General features: G+C 37.3%; 1 protein-coding gene across 1 annotated transcript in view; it reads left to right on the top strand.

Annotated features, from left to right (window-relative positions):
• Nucleotides 1-22830, top strand: part of LOC139140483 (adenylate cyclase type 5-like) — a 130888-nt gene extending 108058 nt beyond the window's left edge. Inside the window, 12 exon segments of the mRNA XM_070709777.1 lie at nt 10429-10610; nt 14881-15031; nt 15688-15785; nt 16244-16328; nt 16826-16942; nt 17768-17929; nt 18495-18670; nt 19025-19157; nt 20304-20567; nt 21194-21398; nt 22419-22487; nt 22490-22830. Coding sequence (XP_070565878.1) covers nt 10429-10610; nt 14881-15031; nt 15688-15785; nt 16244-16328; nt 16826-16942; nt 17768-17929; nt 18495-18670; nt 19025-19157; nt 20304-20567; nt 21194-21398; nt 22419-22487; nt 22490-22668 — 1821 coding nt within the window. The 3' untranslated portion in view covers nt 22669-22830.
• Nucleotides 22831-23378: the final 548 nt, after the last annotated feature.

Raw genomic sequence — 23378 nt, 5'->3', positions numbered from 1 at the left:
CATGTATGTCCACCCACATCAAAAAACTCCAAAACCGCAGCACCTTCCATATTTGGTGTACAGGTGTACACCAAGGGGTGGAGATGTGAATTTGTTCAAATGAACATATCAATGTCAAAAATATGCAAATGAGGTACAAAAGGCAAAATCTTGCAAATTGCTAAAGTTCTGTAACCACAGGCCAGATTTGGTTGAAACTTGGTATGCAGGTTGTAAGCTAACTTTAGTTAGATTTAATTGTTAACATTGTGGTGAATTGTTAATAGGTGTATTTTTGGGCAATTTTTTCCGTTTTTGGTCAAAATATCATTTTCTACAAAAGTGATTGTCAGGTATGCATGGTCTTACAGGTGACGTCAGACAAAGGTATTCAAATTGTAGTGAAATTTGGAAATTTGTATTTTTGGGGCAAGTTTTCCCATTTTTGGTCAAAAAATCTTTTAAATCACCTGTCTGATTGCTTTGAAACTTGGCATGCATGATCCTTGGGGTAAACTTAGTTGAGCTTCTTCAAATTGTGTTGAACTTTGCATATTTCTATTTTTTGGTCATTTTTTCCCTTTTTTATCAAAAAACTCTTCTCTGAAATTGTTGGTGCAATTGCTTTGAAATTTGATATGCATGGTGTTGTATACGTGTGTGTCCATTGCAATAGTTGCCATCCATTACATACTTCACCTTTAGTATTTGATGGACTTTGAATCAGAATGTGTTCAAATGCACTTGACATTATAAGTATTACTAGCTAAAGCCAGTAGAAGCTATTAGATATTGTAAGTACGCTCACTTGGGCCTGGCACATTTAACCCAATGTGAGCAAAGTGTCATTGACGCTATTTTTAATTTCTGGTGACAAAGTCCACCAAACAAGTGATTGTCTATCATCTTCTTTTAACTGATGTCCCCTTTTCAAAAACCACTAGTCATGGACCTCTGAATGGTGTTTATGTTTTAAGGAACAACCTCATTCAGAATTGTTCAAATTATGACATTTTCCCATGATTTTGAACTTAAAACTTCATCAGAACGTTCTTATCTATAAAGCTTTCACATTTCAAATTTTGTAGCTATGTAGTTCAATTATATGAATCAAACTATTTTTGCATTTTTTTCATTAAATCATCATTGCAAACCAACCTTGGGTAGCTTATTCAAATCAACATTATATAGCTCTCCAAATGTTTCTGTTAAGGAGTGCCAATCAGAAAAGGAGAACAAGATTGATTTGATAAGATGCAAGAAGTAGATTAGAAAACTAGCAAGCTTTTATCTACAGGTGTTGTTCCTACTTTCCTGTCTGTGCAGGAAGTCATTTATGTCAAAGATGGCTTCAGAGAAAGCCAGCCTGCAAATATTTTATGTAAAGTTCAATAATCGCACCCTTCAGACCTCTCCATCAATCAATTCTGTTTACATTGATGACACGATAGATATAATATGTCATCCCTTGGCTCAATCTATTCATCTCATAAACAAACGTTTTTGAGATACTTGTCCCAGGTCATAGCAATATTCCGGCAATTATAGTTCATAAACATCGTAGGGTTTTTTGTGTGTGTATGCCTCTAGCAGTAGACATCACTCAGCAGTGTTAGCATGAAATAGAATGACAATGGCCGTTGCATGAATAGCTTAGTAGGTAGCAACTCTTCCAAAAACACGAGTCTCCAAGGAAGGCCATGCTCACACTGAGGCATTGAATAACCTAAGGGCGTAGATTTCCCCAGGAGACCAGCTTGTGATCAGAGCGTGAGAAAACAGTATGTTTTGCCAAAGAGAGCTGACTGAAGCTCTAAAGGCTCCAATCAGCTATGAACCCATGAGAATCGCTCCACGCAATGTATGTATTGCCTCTGGGTATTTTCTGAGTGGCTGATAGCCAATTAATTCCAGAGTAAAATTTGAATCATATTGTCTCAGCTTTTCCCTCCCACCACTTTTTGTATTGTCAATTTTTATCACTGTTCTTTGGATTAATTTGCTGTATGTTTTCTCTTTACTCCCTAGTGAGAGATGGGTGACCTTTGAATGTATTTTCAAGAAAGGATATACACTGACCTTATTACTTTTTAACATTTTGCCTCCTTGTTTTCATCAGTTGCCATGGGTTACTCCTTTGTTTTGATGGGGAATGAAATGAGGCATTGAGGGCTGGTGGCATTAAGAAATATACTATTTTTACATGGTGGCTGATAACATCATGCCATTTTAAAAATAAAACATGAAATAGACTACTACATATCTGCTTCACTTCTGTTTCTGGTTTGGCTTTTACTTGTCATCTAACAGAAAATGTCTCCGTGGTTGTAAACTTCAGTGAAAAATTGTGAAATCAGTGTAGCTTGGGATACATGAAACAGACATTTTGACTTGCATGTTTGGAGCAGCATCTTTAAAATTCTCAGCAGGATGTTGTACTGTCCAGTGATTATAACCTCTCTCTGAGTAGTATAACCCGTCACACCCATTCTTGTGTGTAGAGTACCAGCTTTAAGTGATGGAGATGGGTAAAACCATTGTTGTGACGGGGTGGACACAAAATTCAAATCTCTTTCCTTCTTTTCAATGGCAGCCTGCAGTTATGGAACTTGCTGCAGTGTGTCTGTGTATATTTTACAATCTCTGTGAAAGCCAGGGCTGATCTCAGATTAGGCTATAGAGATTTGATCAGCCCGTAAAACCAACCAGTGAAGTTAGTTAGTTGACCTCTTGTCTAGGAGGACACTTGTACCAAGAAGATGTGATAAATTCAATGAAATGGCTGAATTGGAATGTGGAATATTACTCCGGCTGATTGTGATGAGAAGTATCTAAATGGTGGAATGGATTCCAATCATGTACAAAATAGAGACAGGATTTGATAAACTCAATGAACCAGCTGAGATGTAGAGTGTTGACGTACTCTGTTGTAGATTTCGGATGAGAAGTACTGCAAATGCTGAAATAGATTCCTGTGAAGTACTTTTCAAGTAATTTACAAAACCGATAAGACTGTGATAAATTCAATGAAATAGATTATATGAAGTACTTCTCAAGTACCGATATTGTGTGTATTAGTGTGCTGAACTGCAGACTGTGTGAACAGTGTACAAATTCTTGTTGTCCATAACAGTGTGTGCATACAGTTACTCCATCCAGTGGCAGATATCAGGTTTATTTCAAAATCTGCATATATTAATAACTAAATTCATTAATTTTAAATAATTTATTTATTTATTTATTTATTTATTATTTATTAATTTATTTTTAATTTATTTATTATTTTTTTTTTTTATTTATTTCAAACTCCAACACATATGATTCAGTTTAACATCATCTGCACTAACTGGAAGATTTTAATGAAACACAAATAGAAAGTTGTGACAGCATAAAGAAGCAAACTATGAAAACAAGTTTCAAACAATCAGGGTAAAACTGCTTGTATTTAAAAATGATCATTGTTTGAGGTAAAACTGGTACAAAAATGATATAAAGTCATTGAATTGAATTTTTGAACAGATATCAGGCTTCCTTATGATGGTTAGCCTTTAGTACAGCAGCTGCTATTCATACAGTAAGATTAACCTCTCTGAATATAATCACTGGATCCATGCACATACTTCTAGCACCACTTCATGACACTGACATTTTGTCGTGAATTCTTTCATCCACCTAAACCATGAAATTTGTACAGCTGGATATATCGAGGAGTATCTTAGTTTTCAGTTTGGTCATATCTACATGTTTTTGGCACATGCGGCCATTGCAGGTATGTAAGGGTAGCTCAAACCCCTAACTGGGACCGCCAACTGAGACTCCCAGTTGGCTTAAAATGCACTCTGGGACCGGTCCCAGTTCACTTCTGGGACCGGTCCCAGAAGCGAACTGGGACCGGTCCCAGAAGCGAACTGGGACTGGTCCCCGTTGGCCTCTGGGACCGGTCCCAGTTGGCTTCCAGGACCAGTCCCAGTTGGCTTCAAAATTAACTCTAGGACCGCGGTCGCGGTCCTAGTTGGCCTCCAGGATCAGTTCCAGTACACTTCAGGGACACATCCAATTTGATAAAGGGAAAGCGGCTGCACACATCGCCTATACTATTTTTTCATTCTCTGTGTTTGTGTTTGTTTTTGTGTGTTTGGCTATTGGTGTAGATATATAGCCATGGCGAGACGTAGCCGTAATCTGGCTGTCGAATGACAGGGTGATCCTTTGACGCTACGTTTCGAAACCAGTGTGTGGTTTCTTCCTCAGTCGCTTTTCTTTGGAGATTGCTCTGCTTAGATTTGTGTTTCACTGTTCGTGGTTTTATTATTGTCAGTGTTTTGTTCGTCTAGCAGGGAGGCTAGAATACTTATGTTTGGGTCAGTTTGTTGTGTCGCATTTTGTTCGGTAGTTTCTCTAAGATTGTGTACTTGTGCATTTATGAGTGTGTCGCCAATGTTTGGATTTCTTTTGTAAGCGATGATCGGTTTCATTGTGAATAAATTATTTAGTGTTTGATCTTTTTCTATTTCTTCCCAGTTCTCCAGGAGTGCTTGTTTGATGTCTTTTGTCTTGATGTGTGGACTATATTTGGTAGCAAATACCAATTTATTTGTGTTGTTGTTGTGCGTTTGTTTGTGATTTAAATGTGTTCTTCGTGTAGAAGATTGGTTTCGAAACGTAGCGTCAAAGGATCACCCTGTCATTCGACAGCCAGATTACGGCTACGTCTCGCCATGGCTTATATTTGTTTCCGCATTGATGTTTGATATTTCTTGTTGTGGATATTCTCGCATTAATAGCTTTTCATTAAATGTTTTGACTTTGTTGTTGAAATCTTCTTCATTGTTACATGTCCTCATGTACCTTAATATTTCGCCTTTGATCAGGCCCTTGAAGGTTGATTTTGGATGACATGATTTTCTATGTAGGAACTGGAATGTATCTGTTGGTTTTGTGTGTGTTCTGGTGTCTAGTATGTTATTTCTTTGTTGTATCGTTGACCTTTGTAAATGACTAGGTCAAGATATGTTATTTCGTGTGAAGAACTTTCATATGAAAATTTGAAAGTGGGATGCATTTTGTTGATTAGTGTAATGAATTCGTGGAGTTTGTGTTCAGTTCCAATGAAGATTAGGAAAATGTCGTCTCTGAATCTACACCATAGTGATATTTTTGTTGTGTGTTGATGTATGATTTTCAGTTCTAATTGGTGAAATGTGATGTCAGCAATATTCGGTGACGATGGGGAACCCATTGCGCACCCGCATGTCTGTTTGTAGAATTCGTTGTTAAATTCGAATGTGCTGTTTTTCAGAATAATGTTTAGCATAGCTAACATGTATTCTGTTGGTGGTTTATGGATATTTGTTTGTTCATTGTTTGTTTGCGTTGCGTTGTTTAATGCTTTGCTGATCGCCTGTATGGCGTCATCATGTTGTGTGTTTGTGTACATAGAGACTACGTCTAATGTGACTAGGATGGCATTGTTCGGAGTCCATTTTCCGGATGAAATCTGTAGTGTCTTTTATGTATGTCGGTTGTTTTGCCACGATTTGTTTGAGGAAGTGGTCAAGGAATTCCGATATGTGAAAGGTTGGACTTGAGCAACCGCTTATAATTGGGCGACCTGCGAATTTTGTGTCCGTTGATGGCGCTTTATGTAATTTTGGTAGAACATACCAGCGTGGTGTTCGCGTATTTGTGTAGAATGGATCTATGTATTTATAAGTGTGGAGGTCGATGTGTTTTTTGTTGTACATTTCTGTCGTTAGTTGGTGTATTTTTTCCACTGTTTGTTTTGTGTCGTCTGTTGCTAGTTTTGTGTAGTATTTGGAGTCGCCGAGTTGTCGTTCACACTCTCTTATGTAATCTATTGTGTTCATGACTGCCGTCCCTCATCCCTTATCAAATAGTTTGATAGTGAGATTCGTGTTCTTCGATAGTGTTTTAATTGCTATGCATTACTTAATACTAACAATCTGTTAATGCTTTCATCTTTTTACTCTGCCATAATCGTAGGTATACGCGACATTTAATAGATCCCAACTATTAAAGGCCAAAGTAATTTTAATTAATTCTTTGTTTTGTCTGTGTGCACATACTAGGGTTTTTTCTACTGCCAATGGTTTGAATAGGATTTTACTTTGCTTTCCTGATTACAAAATTTCACATCTTGTAGTATAACTTATGATGATCATGATGAAAGGAAGTTTCTGATGATTTTTGTATAGACACTTATGTTGTTACATGGAAATAATCAAGAAAATATAAGGTGTGTTTTGATTTTCTTGTATGTGTTTTAGTACTGCCTTCCCGCTCATGTTTTGAAACATTTGAGTGGGCGCGCTAAACAAAGAATTTGATTACTTTTTACTGCGATGTACTCATTCTTAGCACTAGTAAGTCCTGTGCTATGGTGTGTGTTGAAATCTTACTGCACGGATCAGGTTGATAGAGAGACTGTGTACTGAATCAGATGAAAAAAGGAGATGAAAATAACTGTGCAAGACTAGCAATTAACTCATCAAGGCTTTCATTACATTAAAAACAGCAAACAAAACATTTAACGAAAAGCCGCTGTGTTTTAATAGAATTGCAATTCACTTGCAGTATATGACTGATATCTTAATTTGGACCTAGTTATATTTCTGATCAGATAGACACAAATAGGAGAGGGGCAACCATTAGTGCATGCATGTACTGTTACAGCAAAATCATTTCATTGTTATGCGAGGAAAAAATAGACATCAATGAGGTGATAATAGTCCCATTACATTTTAAGACAAAGGGTTTTGAATATACAAGTCAACAACATGCACTGCTTCAAAACTTCATTGACAGCTAGTAGCTATATGTAGTATATGCTGTCTCAGTGTTTTCTATTTCAGTCTGTATGTCTGTCATAGCTCTAAGGAGCTACGAGTCCCAGAATTGAAATGAGTCCTGACTGTCCTTGAATGAAACTGGGAGATGTTAGCTTTCCCACACAAAAAACATACATAATTTTCACAACAGTACAGAGAATATGAATAAAACAAGTGCATACAATTGCTACAAAAGGCATATAGTGGGATGGGAAACTTCTTTCCTATTAATATTATGGTTTCGTCATTACAGCATGGAGGTACCTTACCACCATGGTACAGTTCATTTGATACAAGTGTGTTTCCCCGCAATCATAATGGTCCCAGTTACGTCGAGCTAGTACGCTTCTGGGACCGGTCCCAGTTAGCTTCTGGGACCAGTCCTAGAGGCCAACTGGGACCGGTCCCAGTTCGCTTCTGGGACCGGTCCCAGAAGTGAACTGGGACCGGTCCCAGAGTGCATTTTAAGCTAACTGGGAGTCCCAGTTGGCGGTCCCAGTTGGGGGTTTGAGCTACCCTTACATACCTCGCCATTGTCTTCAAGTCAGTGTACTTAACTAGGACATGTTCAAAAACAGCTGTTAGACATAATTGTTGTGGTTCAAATATTACATGTTAGTTGTGAGATAAATGTTTTATAAATCATCAGAAATAAGGGTCACACTTAGGAACTGCTTGTAAATATTGTATACTTGTGCAGATGAATTTTTTTAACGTAAAAAACAAGCCAAATATGATGGAGCCCATGCTGTTCATAAAATGCAACCTGTTGGTATGGTGCTATGAGTGGAGTGTATTTACCATACTCTGTGCCAACTGTCTCGGCTGTAAAGAGAAAACCATCAGCAAACTAAACCTGTTATTGATGTGTAAACTTCAGTCTTATGCCATAAATGTTGACCAACACTTGAAGAAAAAAATTCATTCTGCATTTGCTTACTTTTTTCTCCCAAATACCTAGCTCCAGAAACCGTAAAAGAAAACTAATCTTTAAAATAGCAAAATTATTATTTATCATCACCGGTAGTAATTTTGTGAGTGTGTTGTTGGAAATTAGGAAAGGGAAGGTGTTTACAAAATGATATTATGAATGACCTCCATCTTATAGTCTATTACCGTCCCTGAAAAGTAGAACATACATACATGCATTAAGAAAAATGAAATTGTACCCATTAGAACTGACAACGCATTTATGACCGTTTGTAATAGGGCCGTTCACAGTTTACGTCACTGTTCTCTAATTAATATGCAAAAATAAATATTTGTCCGCATTTTCAGATAACGCTTTTGAAAATTACGCATGCAAGAACGACGAAAATACATCTCAGTGGGTGACTGCTAGTGTATAAATGAATACTAAAAAACATATTCACGACTCTGAGTATTAGCTGCAAAAACGGCCATGTATGCAACATTGATAAAATTTGTCCGCATTTCAAGCTGCGTGTGCGATGTCGCGCGCGTACAGCTATATTTAGAAACAAACCTGTAACCGTGAAACAGCGCTATTTTCATCAATTTTTTATGACGTAGCCGCCATAGTAAATCTTTAAAGAGAACATATGTTTGAAAGTAAATACTAATTTTAGTAATGTTTAGAATTGTGGGTCACGCCATTAAAAAAATAAAACAGTCTAAGGAGATTTAATTATAAAGCTATTGAGAAGAAATTTGATGTTAAATTTTTCAAATTTTGATCGTTTTGGAAGGAAACACAATTTTGTGACTTTTTCCCTTTTATACATTTTATGAACCCAACCTTTCCCTCTGAAAGCAATGTAGTTCTAATTAGTTTGTTTTTATCAGTAAGATGGGATGAAAGTATCTGGGGAGAATAAGGGCAAAATGGAATTGGTTACGTTAAAGTTCGATCACCATGTCCCTTGGAGACAAGTGCCAGCCCAACAATAACTTGACGGACTCTATAGCTTCTCTGTATGAAGTCATTAAAAATGACATCATATATTAACCATGGAGATCTTCTGGGACCAAGTGCATTATCCAGTATTACACAAAGAAATTGAAGGTGTATTGATAAAATGGAAAATACTAGACTTGTAATCATGTAGACAAGGTTAACCCATCCTTGGAATAGTAAAGTGCTCACCCAAGGATATTTGAAAAAAAATATTTTATTCATACTGCTTTAGGAACAGAGCTGCCCTGGAAAGAATTACTGGGATGATCTTTTGATCTTTATTTGAAGGTTGTTTTCATGTTGTGTGGGTGTTTGACTGTTGGACCTATCGCGGTTCCCCAAACTGCTTCTTTTGCGATTCCCCGAACTGCTTCTGGCAAATTATGCAAACGGTTGATTTCCCCTCTAACCGTGTTGATGATTTCCCTGAAAACAGACACCAACGAATCAGTTGTGCAGTCCAAAAAAATCATTTCCTGGCTCTACTGAGCGTGAGCAGTGATTGCAGTCGTTGACCCTTCTTGACAACCAGTGGAGGGGGGGGGGGGGAATAAACAAAGACAAAACAACAAAAAAACTGTAAATTTCCCCATGCTTTCTGCCTGCATTGCTTTACAATCTCTCACACAAATGCATGATACAGATCAGAAAGTTGCTTCTTATACAACCGCGACATTTCCTGGTTATGGCTACATTTCCTGGTTACATATATAAAGTCCTCTAACAACCCTGATTCAAGACATGAATTCATGCTGATACACCGTGAATAGTACTAACATCAGAAATTAGTTCAGAGCTTGCAAAACATTTATCTCGAATATTTATAGCGATTGTATTTTCATTCAGGAATCTAGGCAATAAATCTTCCTGTTTATCTTGGGTGTCATGGTCACCCGTATCTAATAAACATGTTTTTGAACACACCTTCAGGAATCATTCCCGGTACTACTTTCACAGTCCCTGGACGAAACCAAAATCATTTCACCAAACATAATTCCGATCAATTCCCACCACACACTGTAGGTCTGGTGCAGCATTGTCACTGGCAACAGGTCTCTGTCATTTGTAGAAGCATTGTTAAATGCTTCAAATTTACATAACAATGCATTTATTTTTCTCTCTAATCCACAAGTGGCCATAATTTGCTTGTTTTCCATCGTTCCATGGTTGTAATCGTCATCCTGTAGATTTCTGAGAAATCCTGGCTGGTCCCATAACAATTCATTATCCATAACAACTCATTGCAACTACCAACCATATTTCTGCTAACACTGTAGTGTGCATTGTTAATAATCTCTCCTTGACTGATAGATAGTCTTCAAATTCAAATTTCTATATAACTACTATATGTTCCTCACAAAAATTGAACGAATGACGAAATCTGAGCCAGAGCACAAACGTTATATGAGTTTATTTTATTTCCACCAGTTGCCTTGAGGAGAAGTACCTAAGTACCAAACCTAAATCTTCATGAAAAGTATCTGTTTTCAATCTGTACCGTGTTACTATCTTTTTATGTACAGATCAGTGATTTCAAAACCATATTGTCTTGTGCTAAAAATAGTCATGTCTACAGAATGCAGTTTTATTTAAGTACCAGTTAATTTCAGTATTCAGAATTTGATTGTAAATGATAGCAACGACATTTTTTTAAGTAATGACTGTCCTTCTTGACATTGCCAGCACATCCAAGAGACCTCACCACTTACTGCCACCAGGGGGCGCTCATCGTCGGTGCACCAGCTTGAAAACTGGAGTGCGGAGAAGCCCTTCGCCAACTTCATGGCCAATTCTGGGAAGGAAATCAGACAGATGGGATACGTTGACTCTGACCTTCGACCAGGGGAAGCCAACATTCACAATAAGTGAGTATAATCACAGTTTTCAGAATCCCACCATGCGTCAGAGTCTATTTAAATGTTATCCGGTAATATCATGAAAGGGTAATGCATGTATTTACCGGTACTCATTTCCACCAAGAGGAAATGACTGGGTGTTTTCCAAAAGCCTAGTGGTTACCATGGAGAAAAGGTTCATTTTCTTAAAGTAAGACTTACTTCATTAACTGGTGAAGGTATGACTGAAAATTCCACACAAAAAATTCTTTTTATTCATGTACAGTACCGCTACACACCTTGTTGCCACTTCCATGTGTATAAATTATCTATAAAATTTTGTAGTAATAGCGCTTTGCAGGTCATGATATTCAAAATGACTTGAGTGGTTGCCAGAGGAGGGATTTGGGATGCTGATGATATTCAGTGGTTGCCATTGCATGACACGTACCTTTAACAATCCTTTGCAATCACGTGATCTCTTATGCCAACACTATTTTAGCATATTAAATGTTGTATCTTCTTTTCTTTTTAAAGGGCTTTTATCATTTGTGCCACTGAGAAATGTACAAACTGAATGTTCTTGAATGAAATCAAATGAAATTGTGTATATAAATACCAGTTTGTTTGTGTGTATGTGTGTGAATGAAGATATATATATATATAGATAAGATAAGATAAGATAAGATAAAACTTTATTAAATCCCTAAAAGGGCAATTTGAATGCCTGCTTGACGAACGATACAAAAATAAATACAAAGTCAAAAAGCACAAAAAAAAACAAGACCATGAAAGCGAAAACAGAGACACAAAGAACATGGCCGTTAATTTCCACGAATAAAATTTGCGTTAAAAAGACTGACAGCTTGTGGGATAAAAGAGTTTGCGGAACGCTGGGTACGGGCTACCGGTGGCCTAAGTCTGCCACTTCTAACAATGCGTTTATCGACCAAGTCGTGATGTAGAGGATGAGTCTCATCGGTCAGAGTTAGTGTTAATTTCTTATCAAGTCGATCATGGTAGATAAGGTCAACTTGTCGCTGTGAATTTCCGATGATTGTTTCCACCTTTTTATGATTTTGTCAAGCCTAGCTTTCTCTTGCTTTGAGATGTTACAACCCCAACAGACAATACAATAACTTAAAACACTGCTGATAACGGCATTGTAAAATGCAGACAGGATCTCTTTCCTTACATTAAAAGACCTTAATTTTCGAAGACAATACATACGGGAATTAAGCTTTTTCAACATTGCTTCAACATGAAAACGCCAGCATAATATACTATCAATAGTGATACCCAAATACTCATAAGTCACAACTCTGCAAACATTTTCACCTTTTATAACAACTGGGTCAGGCTCAATTGGCTGCTTACGAAAATCAATTAACATTTCCTTCGTCTTGTTAACATTCAAAACCAAGTAATTTCTATCACAATAGTTGACAAAGCGTTCAATTTCAAGTAAGTAACTTGAAGTAGTCATCATTGCTAATCAAACCCACCATGGCAGAGTCATCTGCAAACTTAACTAAAGGACACGTCATTTCTGTTGCTCGGCAATCAGCAGTATACAAGGTAAAAAGAAAGGGAGCAAGCACAGTACCCTGTGGTGCCCCTGTACTTGAATATGTAATTCCTGATGACACAGAACCCAATCTTACATACTGTGCCCGATTGGTACGGTAATTTGTTACCCATGATATCATTGCACTTGGGATTTCCATTGACATTAATTTTCTTGCTAATAGGGATGGCTGGATTGTGTTTGAAAGCACTTGAAAAATCAAAGAACATTATTTGAACTGAATTGCCAGCTTTATCAAGATGTGAATAAATCTTATGTAACACCGTCAGAATTGCATCGTCAGTACTTCTATTTTGTTGATAGGCAAATTGCAAAGGATCAGTGAATTTAATGACAAGTTTTTTCAGATGTTGCAGTACAATACGTTCACAAACTTTCATCTTTATATTATATATATATATATATATATATATATATATATATATATATATATATATATATATATTATATATATATATATATATATATATATATATAATATCTACCTTCGAGAACAATAGAATTTTGCGTGCGCTAAAAAGCCATACGGAACGCCTGTTCCGTAACACGTATGGTTTCAAGGCGCCGTATCCCCTGCGGCTGTATCTGCGCGTTCTTGAACGGTTTCAAGGGACTCATTGGACGTGTGCTAGAACACGTCTCGCGCGCTCTGTACGTACGTGTGTAGTGCACACACACTGTTCAGAACTGACAGAAGCGCGTCCGAGATAGCGTTCCACACTAGCGCTATAAATCCCCTTACGAAATAGTCTGTAGATATTCTATTGAACTCTGATATTCTATAGAAATTCTGTATATTTTATGGAAATCTGATGGAAATATGCTTCCATTGAAATTCAATTGAAATTTTCAATACAATTCTGTAGAAAAATTTAAATTTTATAGAATTTAATGTGTATAGAAACTTTAAATTCTATTGAAGTTTGCTGATAATTTTCTGTAGAAAATCTGCAGAAATTAAACATATTTTTTATGGAATTTTTCAGTTCCATAGCTTTTGTGGAAATTTTTTTTCTGTTTTTTTTCCCCACAGTTTACACTGTTTCAGACTTAAGTTCATGTTTTTGCATGTTGGCATGAGCTTTGATAAGAACTCAGTGACATATATATAGCTGGTTTCAATATGGAAAAGGTAGTGACATATACCTATGGAGAGTTCTAAGCACATTCTCGTGTACCCTTTAATTCTGAAAAGTTATTTTCATTTACACACACGTGCCAGGAAAATGTATACAGTTTCAATTGTACCATTTCTTTTGTACATTTCATGACTGTACACAGACCAACCTGACTCTCTTTGTTAGATCCTAGGTCAAGTGAGCTGACCTGTGCCTTTGCTTTGTTATGCAAATAGTTTCCTGCCTTTACAATGGGCTGATTACATAATAGTTTAGCCACGCATTATTCATTTGAACTTGAGGCAGTCCACAGTGCACATGGCTCTTATGAAAAGTACTAAAGTTCAACTCCAAATTCCATGGAAAATTAGGATCCAAGGTCCATTAGCAAGACTCTAACAGTGTTATGGAGAAGGGAGCTCACTAATATGTCACAACTGTAAGGATCCACATTGCAGCATCAACTGAAAATTATGTGAGTTAAGATACACAACACTTTAATTATGCACTTGGCTGAGTTGACAACTCAAAACTGCTAGACTGGAGAGGTAGGCCTTGCATTCATATGTGTAGGTTGCTTTATATTTTGTAGTCCCTGTATGTTTCATCAAGTTTCGAACGATTGTTAATCATAATTCTTTTAGAAATAACTACATGTTTATAATTTACTTGCTGCCTGATTTTTTGTGAGTTTTGCAGTAATTCATTGCATTTGTATCTATGGCAATATCATAAGGTGGTACTCCTTACTTAATAAAAGTTTAACACATATTGTTGTCATACTTTCTAAGAGATTGAACTCGTATAAGACAAACAAACTTCTGTAAAAGAGTGCAGAAATTAAATATAGTTCTACAGAAATTCTACATAAAAATTCTGTAGAATGTGGTATAAATTCAATATAGTGCTACAGATATTCTGTAGCACGTGTATCGAATTTACATAGAAATTCTGTAAATTCTACAGAAATGATACAGAAATTCTGTTGAATTTCTACAGAAAAAGGGGCCAAAACTCCATTAAACTCCGTTAATTTCCATAAAGGTTCAGTAGAATTTCTGTAGAAATTCTGTATCACTTTAATTGAATTTTGTCATCAATTTCAATAGAATTTCTACAGAAAATTTTCATAAGGGCTATAAATCGGAAGAAAAATTCTTGACATTGCATGAAAACGGTCACTATTCTGACAATTTGATGTCCCAGTCAGGAATGTAAGATGTATAATAATAAGGTTATTACGAAAATACCGCAAAGGATGCACTCGGACATTGGCTCTGCGCATCGCCCGACGCGAACGCTGCGCCAATGTTCTCGTGCATCCTTTGCGGTATTTTCGTAATAACCTCATAATATATATATATGCAAAGTTTTTAACTTGACATCTTATTCATCTTTTGTACTTGCCTACTAAGTAGAAATGAATTACAGCAATCATCAGGTGTAAAAAGGAACATGAATTTGTGATTCATTTGTCAAGTAGAGCATTAGCATGTTACGACCTGGATAATCCGGATTTATCAGGTAGTTGACATGTGTGTGCCAGTTGAGAGCATTTTGAACACTAATCAAAGGGGATATTCTTACAATTCAGGCTGGGATTAAGTCAAGAGAAGCATGACCCGGAGGATGAAGTCAACGAGTTCCTGGGCAGAGCCATTGATGCGAGGAGCATCGACAGATTGCGATCGGAGCATGTCAAAAGATTCACTCTAGCGTTCCGCAAAAGGGATTTGGAGGATAAGGTGAGAGGGAGGCACTGAATAGAAATAATGTATCGCTAATAATGTATCGCTGACGACACAACCTGACGAGTTAAGCGTTTTCCAAGAATGTGTTGATTGTAGAATAGAAGTATTTAGGTACAGAGCAACTGAGTTGATCGTGATTGGCTGTTAATTCCTAAAAACAATGCATGTGTGACAAACAATCAGTTCCCTTGGCTCACGGTTCATCTTTTCTTCTCATTCACACAATGTCACTGGATCTAAAACCTTGCACTACAGCCTTAAACAAAGGAATTCCTTTGTGTTGTTATCGAGAAATGTTTTCCCATGTGCATAATTTCCAACATGTCTTAGCTGTTTGGCATAGTCTGTTCAGTGGCATAAGTAAATGAGCACCGACAAAATCAGCGATGCATCATGTCTATGATTTCTTGACACCTTCATCTGTTAATATTAGTAGTGATATATACCGATTGTTTTTGATTGACAGCTCGGCCCATTATGGAGGAAAACAGGACTAAAAGCGTGCAATGTGATGCACATTCTTTGTATGTAGCATAGCTATCTTAAGTTGATTTGATTTAGCCCACAGTTTAAGGCAAAATTGTTCTGTTGAAATAAATAGCTCACTCTTTCCATTCAATGGATCTCATGTTTTCTCTTTCTCATTGCAGTATTCCAAGGTTCGTGATCATATGTTCAGTTCGTATCTGGTCTGTGCACTGACCGTCCTGGCACTAATCTGCTGCACTCAACTTTCAATCTTCCCACCGTAAGTGTCACTGGCTATATCCAGCCTTTACATTTACTCTCCAATACACAAGTAGGCATTCCCTGTGATTCTGGCAAAAGTGAGTCTGCCCAAAAACTGACATCATAATAGTGAAATTCGCCCTTCTTATTTATGCCAATAAATGTCCATCAAAAGAAACATATCATTGTGTGATGTAAATTTGAAATTAAAGCATTAGTATATAATCATGTTAAAATCATAGAATGCTATCTGTTGTTCCAATATTAGCATTTGGATACTTTTGCTCGATTCCGGGTAACGCTCAAGAACTTAATCTTTTTCTGAGGTACCACATTATCATGGTGAACATTACATTATTAGGTACATGGAGGTTAAATGACACTCACTCTGACCGGACCGACATCTTCACATCCTGTAGTTTAGTTCCATGATCAATTTTCAGTCTAACTTTTGTCTCTCCTTCAATCTCATTGCAGAACGGAGCTGATGCTCATACTGTTTATTGCATGTTTCTGTTTGGTCCTCCTGTGTCTCATCATTGCGACGGCGGAAAAATGCTCTGTAAGTTGAAAATAATTTCTTCTTTGTGAAAATAGTGATGCTAGTAATCCTTAGTACAAGGGTTGAACAAATTCTTTGTGGCAGCCATAAGTATATGTCACATGTGAAGTCTACAGAAACACAGCTACCACCAAGTTACCCTATACACTTTCTCACTAAGAAATATGACAACTTTGAGAGGTTCTGTCATAGAGGCCCGTTAACCAACTACATACGTTTAATTCTCATTCGTGAAGTATCTTGATATCACACCAGTATGTTGATGGCACAAATCAGCTGACTGATAAAATGCAATTTCCATTTCCATTGAGGTAGGGAAGAGAATTAAAAGTAAATGTTTATATTTATTTTTACCAATGATAATGTTATCTCTAGTCTCAGCAAATATTGACAATACTTGTCTCACCATTGTTTAATGATAATTTTACTTTTTTACTCTAACTGTTATGACTATAACTGTTCTGTTGCAATAAATGTTTTCATTTTCATTCTTGCAGTGTATGCCATCAGCATTCCGGCGTCTGTCCACGGCTATTTCAGAGAGCAGGTGGAGGGGCTCCCTTGTTGCAATATTCTGTCTCCTATCAACTTTCATTGCTGCATTCTGTACTATAGTAAGTATGACTTTTCTTGACTTTCAACCTGAAGGTAGCAAGCACCTTTAAACAGAATCTTTCGTCAAGGCAACTTTAAAACCATTCTCTTTCACAGTCAAGAATGAAAATTTATGGTCACTGTGCAAAGTTTGGGATTAGAGAAACAAATTACGTAAAATTTACAAACATATAGAAATGGTGGCTCCTATATCCTGTATGGTTTCTGGAGGAAAAATTTGGATTTTCACAAGAAAAAAATGGGGTTAAAATTTCATTTTACTCTGCAGGCTTCAAAATAAAGAAGTAGCAAACTAAAACAATGTGAATTGTAGCAATTTATGTCCAAAAAGTGTCCATTAAGCACATTTTATTGTTATGCAAATTAAGTTTGATTTTCAGTGGCATGTAAATGTGGTATGCTAATTACAGAGATGAAAATTTCCTTTCCATGGAAGAGTTGACCACTTTGTGTGTTATTCCAGTCTCTCTCAAAAGGGTTATAGTTCACAATTATACTAGACTGAATTTGGAAAGGAAGCCCAGTTTCCTATCAACATACGGCTCAAAGCATCTTCCATAAATAAGTTCAGGTTGAGGCATCCACCATGGGTCATCATAGCTACAGATATTGATGTTTTATTTTTGAAATTAGCACAAAAATCATGAATAGTGTCAGTTCATGTGAAGTTTAATTTCTCATGTTTATGGAGATGTGATCATCATGAATCAGCAAAGTTCAGAGATTTTCTTGTCAGCGTCTAGTCACAATTTTATCTCTGTATTTACATTGCTAAGGACAGCTTTTTTCCTTCTTTTTTTTGTATTTTTCCCCATGTTGTGTAGTTTGCATATGACAAAACAGATTTGACTGTCTGCCTAGCTGACCTGTACAACAAGTCTACCAGTGAGGTTGGTATAGGGGATGTACACAACGCATCCATACAATATGGCGACCCTTACCATGACAACTGCAGAGGTGATCAGGCAGCAAATCACTTTCCTGAAGTAAGTTGAGAATCAAACGGTGAATCCACTCTCAAAGAGTCGTATTACCATCTAGAATACTGTCAAATCCTTATTGCCATGTTCTGTGGTCCAATTTTGATGGAATAATAGCTTGGTGTGAAGGGGGTATTGCTCCACATTGAACGTCAGAAAGTTGAAAACTTCACAGTGAATTGATAAGATGCCTGTTTTCCCTCAAAACTTCAGCAAGACTGAAGGACACTGGGAACACGCATAACTACAGTACAATACAGTACTGCCCTAGAGGGGCACTACGTTTATGTTTAATAATCACAGGAGGCACCCTCAGATAAGCACTGATTCATGCTGTAATACAGATGGGTCCAGTAAACTTCAACTGTACCAAATTTTGTCTACTTTCCTGTTGTATTAATGGACCAAATAGGTCTGTTAAAAGTTGAATAGGCATTGAATTTCACTTTCCATTGAAAAACCTAGTAAGTATTCTTTACAGATAGAAATGTCGTCCCTTCATCCTTGTTAACCATCTCTATTGTTTTATGGTCTGTTGATGAGAGTTTCTGCTCTGTGATTTTCCTTTCAGTATTTTACATTCTGTGTGCTTCTGACCATGCTAGCCTGTGCAGTGTTCCAGCAGATGAGCTGTGTCATCAAGTTATCACTCATGACTGTGATAGGGGTGGCGTACCTGGTCATCGTGGAAGTACCCTACGTCACCATTCTGGACAACAGAGATCTGCTGTTACAGTCTCATGATGGGTGTGTATAGGCAAACCACTAGGCTGTTCTAGAATTCTCTCCGACACTCTGTCTGCAGAGTGTAGATTTTCCTGATCAATATCTTCCGGCTAGACACGGTCCGACAAAATCCCAACAGCAACACACGATATGCCTGTACATTAGTCTCTAAGATTCAAGCCACAGTTACAGAAACTGCAAGATGTTGTGACGAGAAAATCATTGACAAGTATTTTATTTATTTTCATCCAATGTAATTTTATTCCAGAGTGATAAAACCTCAAAATTTCCAATGATATTTGTTTGAAGAAAATGACAATACAGTGTTATCATAATTTTCACAATGTCATTTTGTACTTTTTGTGTTTCTTACAGCAAGGAGGAAAGACTGTTTGTTGACTTGAAAATCTCCACACCCTGTGTCATTATTCTTTACATCATTGCTCTGTGGCTGCATGGCACGCAGGTTGAATCCACATCAAGACTGGACTTCCTGTGGAGGTTACAGGTATGGATTGCTGATACAGAAATCATATATCATGCATGGATAGAGAGAGAGTGCTGATTGAGATGAATTGAGACATGACTCAGATTAATATTTATCTCAGATGCAAAGGAATGTCACACATTACACACACTGGTATGGGTCAGACGCATATACTGAGATATTCCCATAACTTCCTAAATTGACTCAAGGAGTTCAGAATAATCTAGTTAGTTGGAGGGTATACTGGTATCATCCCTTCATTGGCCTTTTCAAAGTCAGGTTCAAGTGTTCCAGGTTTGGGTTCATTAGCATTGTCATGTCTTGCTGCCCCTGTAGAATGATAAGTCCAATTTTCTGTGGAGTGGTTCTCTTTGATTCTATATGTGCCTTGATGACAAAATAAGTTGAAATTTCTGTATATTATTAGATCATTACACAGCTGCAGTGTATGTGTCAACCCATTATCCTTCAGTGTGAGTGAGATCTGTTAATTCTAATTCTTCTCTGCCTTTAAAGTACATTTTCCTGTCAATCGCTGACCTGTGCAGAGGTCAAGCTTTGTAGTGAGCCACAGGTGTGTGTCCACAGACACATGTGAAAGTTTTGAGTTTAGTAGTTGATCTTATAGGTACGTATTCGGCCGAAATTCCATTTATATATGGTAGATTTGTAGCCATAGTGAACACACTACAGTAAAACCCTTGTCAGTAGACATTCTGTATGTTTTTGGAAGAATTTTTAGCAAAATAACTTCGACTACCCCATGCTTCTCAATTGATCTTAATCACTGATACGTTTTGAAACCCTCCAATTGGTCAAAATCTTTTTGACTTCTTCTGTTACAGTAAATAGTACATGTAGGTACATTATGACTTATCCTTACTTAAACCTTTGAGTGCCTAAGTTAATTTTTGTCGACTTCAATTTTCTTTTTAATCTTGACTAGTTTGTTAATTTTTTCCAAAATTTTATTCAAAATTGTAGTTTATGAAGAGTAATGTCAATTTAGTCCAAAATTATCAAATAGAGTTAAGAATTTTCGTGCCAAAAATTACAGCGCTCAAAGGTTTAATTTTTTCACTGCCTTACCCTATTGATGTAGTAAATATTTACAGCATTTCGGCTACATCTCTGATACAATCTACTTTTTCATTCTCCCTCAACCAGGCAAAAGAAGAGAAAGAGGAAATGGAGGACCTGCAAGCATACAACAAACGTCTGTTGAACAACATCCTGCCATCCTTTGTCGCCGAGTACTTCCTGTCACATGACACCAAGGATTCTGAGCTGTACCATCAGGACTGTGAGTGCGTCTGCGTCATGTTTGCCTCCATCACAAACTTCTCGGAGTTCTACACGGAACTGGAAGGCAACCACGAAGGGGTGGAGTGTCTACGATTACTGAATGAGATTATTGCGGACTTTGATGAGGTGAGGGCGCTCTTCATCAGTTTCACACTAGACGCCAAGGGCTAGTTTGCTGGTTGGGGGGCAGACTACATGTATAATAGTAGACTAATGGTGGTTATGATCAATGGTATTTAATTCTTATTCAGTCAGTGTTTCATCCAGGATGGCATCAACAGGGGGATTCCCTTTTACCAGAAAATTTAGGGAGGATTCACCGTATCATGTGTTCTATATTGTACTTTTATCTCTAAGGTGTGACTGGCACCATTTCATGGGGGGCTGTCCCCCTTGACAAATTACTAGGGAGTGCTAACATGTCAGCAGAGGAGGAATCCCCATCCCTCTGTCTAGATGAAACACTAGTCAGTGTCTCTAAACTTCCACAGCCTTAAAATCCTCCACTTATGTTGCATTTGTTCAAAATGTAATCCGAGACAGGAAATTTAAAATTTTTTATGAAGAATACATTATGCACAAAGACAGTTGAATTTTCCATTTTTGTCTGTAACCCAGTCAAAAGTAATTGGAGCGTTGTTTCTTGATGCTTAATATTCCTACCTTAAGAAATGATGGATGAATTCTAGTTCTCCTGATATGAGTCAATTGCCTGACAGAAGTATAACAACATTTGACCTCTCCCCACACAGCTGCTTGGTGAAGACCATTTCAACACGTTGGAAAAGATCAAAACCATTGGATACACGTACATGGCAGCATCTGGACTGACGGACGAAACTAACGATAAAGCCAACAAGACCCACGTGTGTGCTCTAGCCGATTTCGCTTTCCGAATCAAAGAACAGTTGAACTACGTCAATGAGCATTCATTCAACAGTTTCCGCATGAGAGTAGGTGAGTGACTGTTCCAGAAATTTAAATGGCGTATCCCTTGTGGCTGCACGGATAAGATGTTGATCAGATTTGGCTGTTTTGAACGCGATGGTTTCCCAGCATACAAATGTTTACTTCCACTCGCACTGGCTGCTGAATTCATTTGAAACACTGCTGCAATATTTATTAATGCCTTGCAAACACTCAGAGGTATTCAATCACTAATATTTGGAATAGTCAATCAGTGATACCAGTGGGGGTGTGGGAGTGTAGGGATGGGGGCATACAGAAGATGCATAGCCAAAACAAAGTACTAGTGTTTCATCTATAAACATGGTTGGACATAGTATTTACGTACCCCTTTTATCATGTGTAGGAGCAAGGAGGCAAATTTTTATAGGCATTTTTTCATACTCACCCATATTGATGTTTTTCTGTGTTTTGAACTCCTAAGATAGAGAAAGGTGTATTATGCTGATACTAGGGTTGTTTTCATCCTTCAAGAATTGAGCTCAGTGTCTTAAAACTAAGCAGTCTGCAGAACACAATGTACATAATTAAGCAATAAAGCACACTCAGCGACGGTATACCACGAGATTTTGACCAGTTCACGACATATATGCACGAGCGATAGCGAGTGCTTATATGAAGTGAACTGGTCAAAATTGAGTGGTATACCGTCGCTGGGTGTGCTTTATTGCTATTATATCATAACAGTATATTGAAATTCTGGCATAGAACATCAACAAGGATTTTGGCCCTTGCCAGGAGCTCACACGTGTGCCAGCTGTGGTATATCTCCAATAGACAACGGATCTTTTTGCATCTCGACCAATCAGATCGCTGCATTTGCGCCATCAATATACTAATATGATATAATATATAATATAGTATTTAATACAAAATATTTTATGATATTGCAAAGGCATGCTGGAAACTAGTAGAAACAGCTCAACCCGATGATATTAACTGAAAACATCAAAAGAGGATTGTTGCTATTTAATTTCATTCACTTTTGTTGAATTGTTACTCTGTTTGTAGGTCTTAATGTCGGCCCGGTGGTTGCTGGTGTGATAGGAGCACGCAAACCACAGTATGACATCTGGGGAAACACGTCAATGTGGCCAGTCGAATGGACAGCACTGGATTAGCCGACAAGATACAGGTCTCTCAAGAGATGTATAATATCTTACTCGGGCATGGTTACTCGCTTGAGTGCAGAGGGGTCATCAAGGTCAAGGGCAAAGGTGAAATGCTGACCTACTTCTTGACAGGTCAGCCCAAGCGGTAAAAGATCGCCGGCGTAACAATGTATTGTGTAGCTATATTTTTTAAGAAAATCCATATCGACAGCCTTTTTCCTAATACTGTATTTTTTTCAAACTATTTATATCTTGTACATAGGTGAGTCACCAGCATCTGGCTATTTTTAAGAGTAACACGAACAATTTACTACCGCCAGAGTTTTCCTCAATTTCAAGTGCAATCATTTAAAGCCAGGCGTGTGTCGTAGGGCATTTTTTGTACAGTAAATTAAACACTACGGACAGTCGACCATTTCAATTTGCACCTCATCTTTCATCAGCTGTAAAATGCTCTATTTTAGCTTTCAAGCTAGCTGCAATGTGCCGATAAATGTTTACTTCTTGTAATGATATGACCTACAGAACTTCCTGAATGTTTTAGGTCAGTATAGTATCACTGTGAATTTGTTAATCCCACCCTTTTTGTGAGCATCTACAGAAGGATCTGTATGCAGAGAAATAAGATTTAAGTTGTATATGGTAATGAGAATACAGTAAAACACCTGTTGCCAATTATTAATTGAAAAAATGTATGACTGCGTTCCATTGAGAAGGGGCAATGAGTAACAAATGAAGACACAAGACGTTTATTAACCCTTTGAGTGCCATTTTTCTCTCTAAGTTTAGTTTAACATTTTACCAATTTTTATGAATTTTTCAATTATTTCTTTGGTAATTCACTTTTCGATCAATATTT

This window comes from Ptychodera flava, chromosome 9, assembly GCF_041260155.1.
Source record: "Ptychodera flava strain L36383 chromosome 9, AS_Pfla_20210202, whole genome shotgun sequence".
NCBI lineage: Eukaryota > Metazoa > Hemichordata > Enteropneusta > Ptychoderidae > Ptychodera > Ptychodera flava.
The sequence above is the reverse complement of the archived record's forward strand: the minus strand, read 5'-3'. Positions and strand labels throughout refer to the sequence as shown.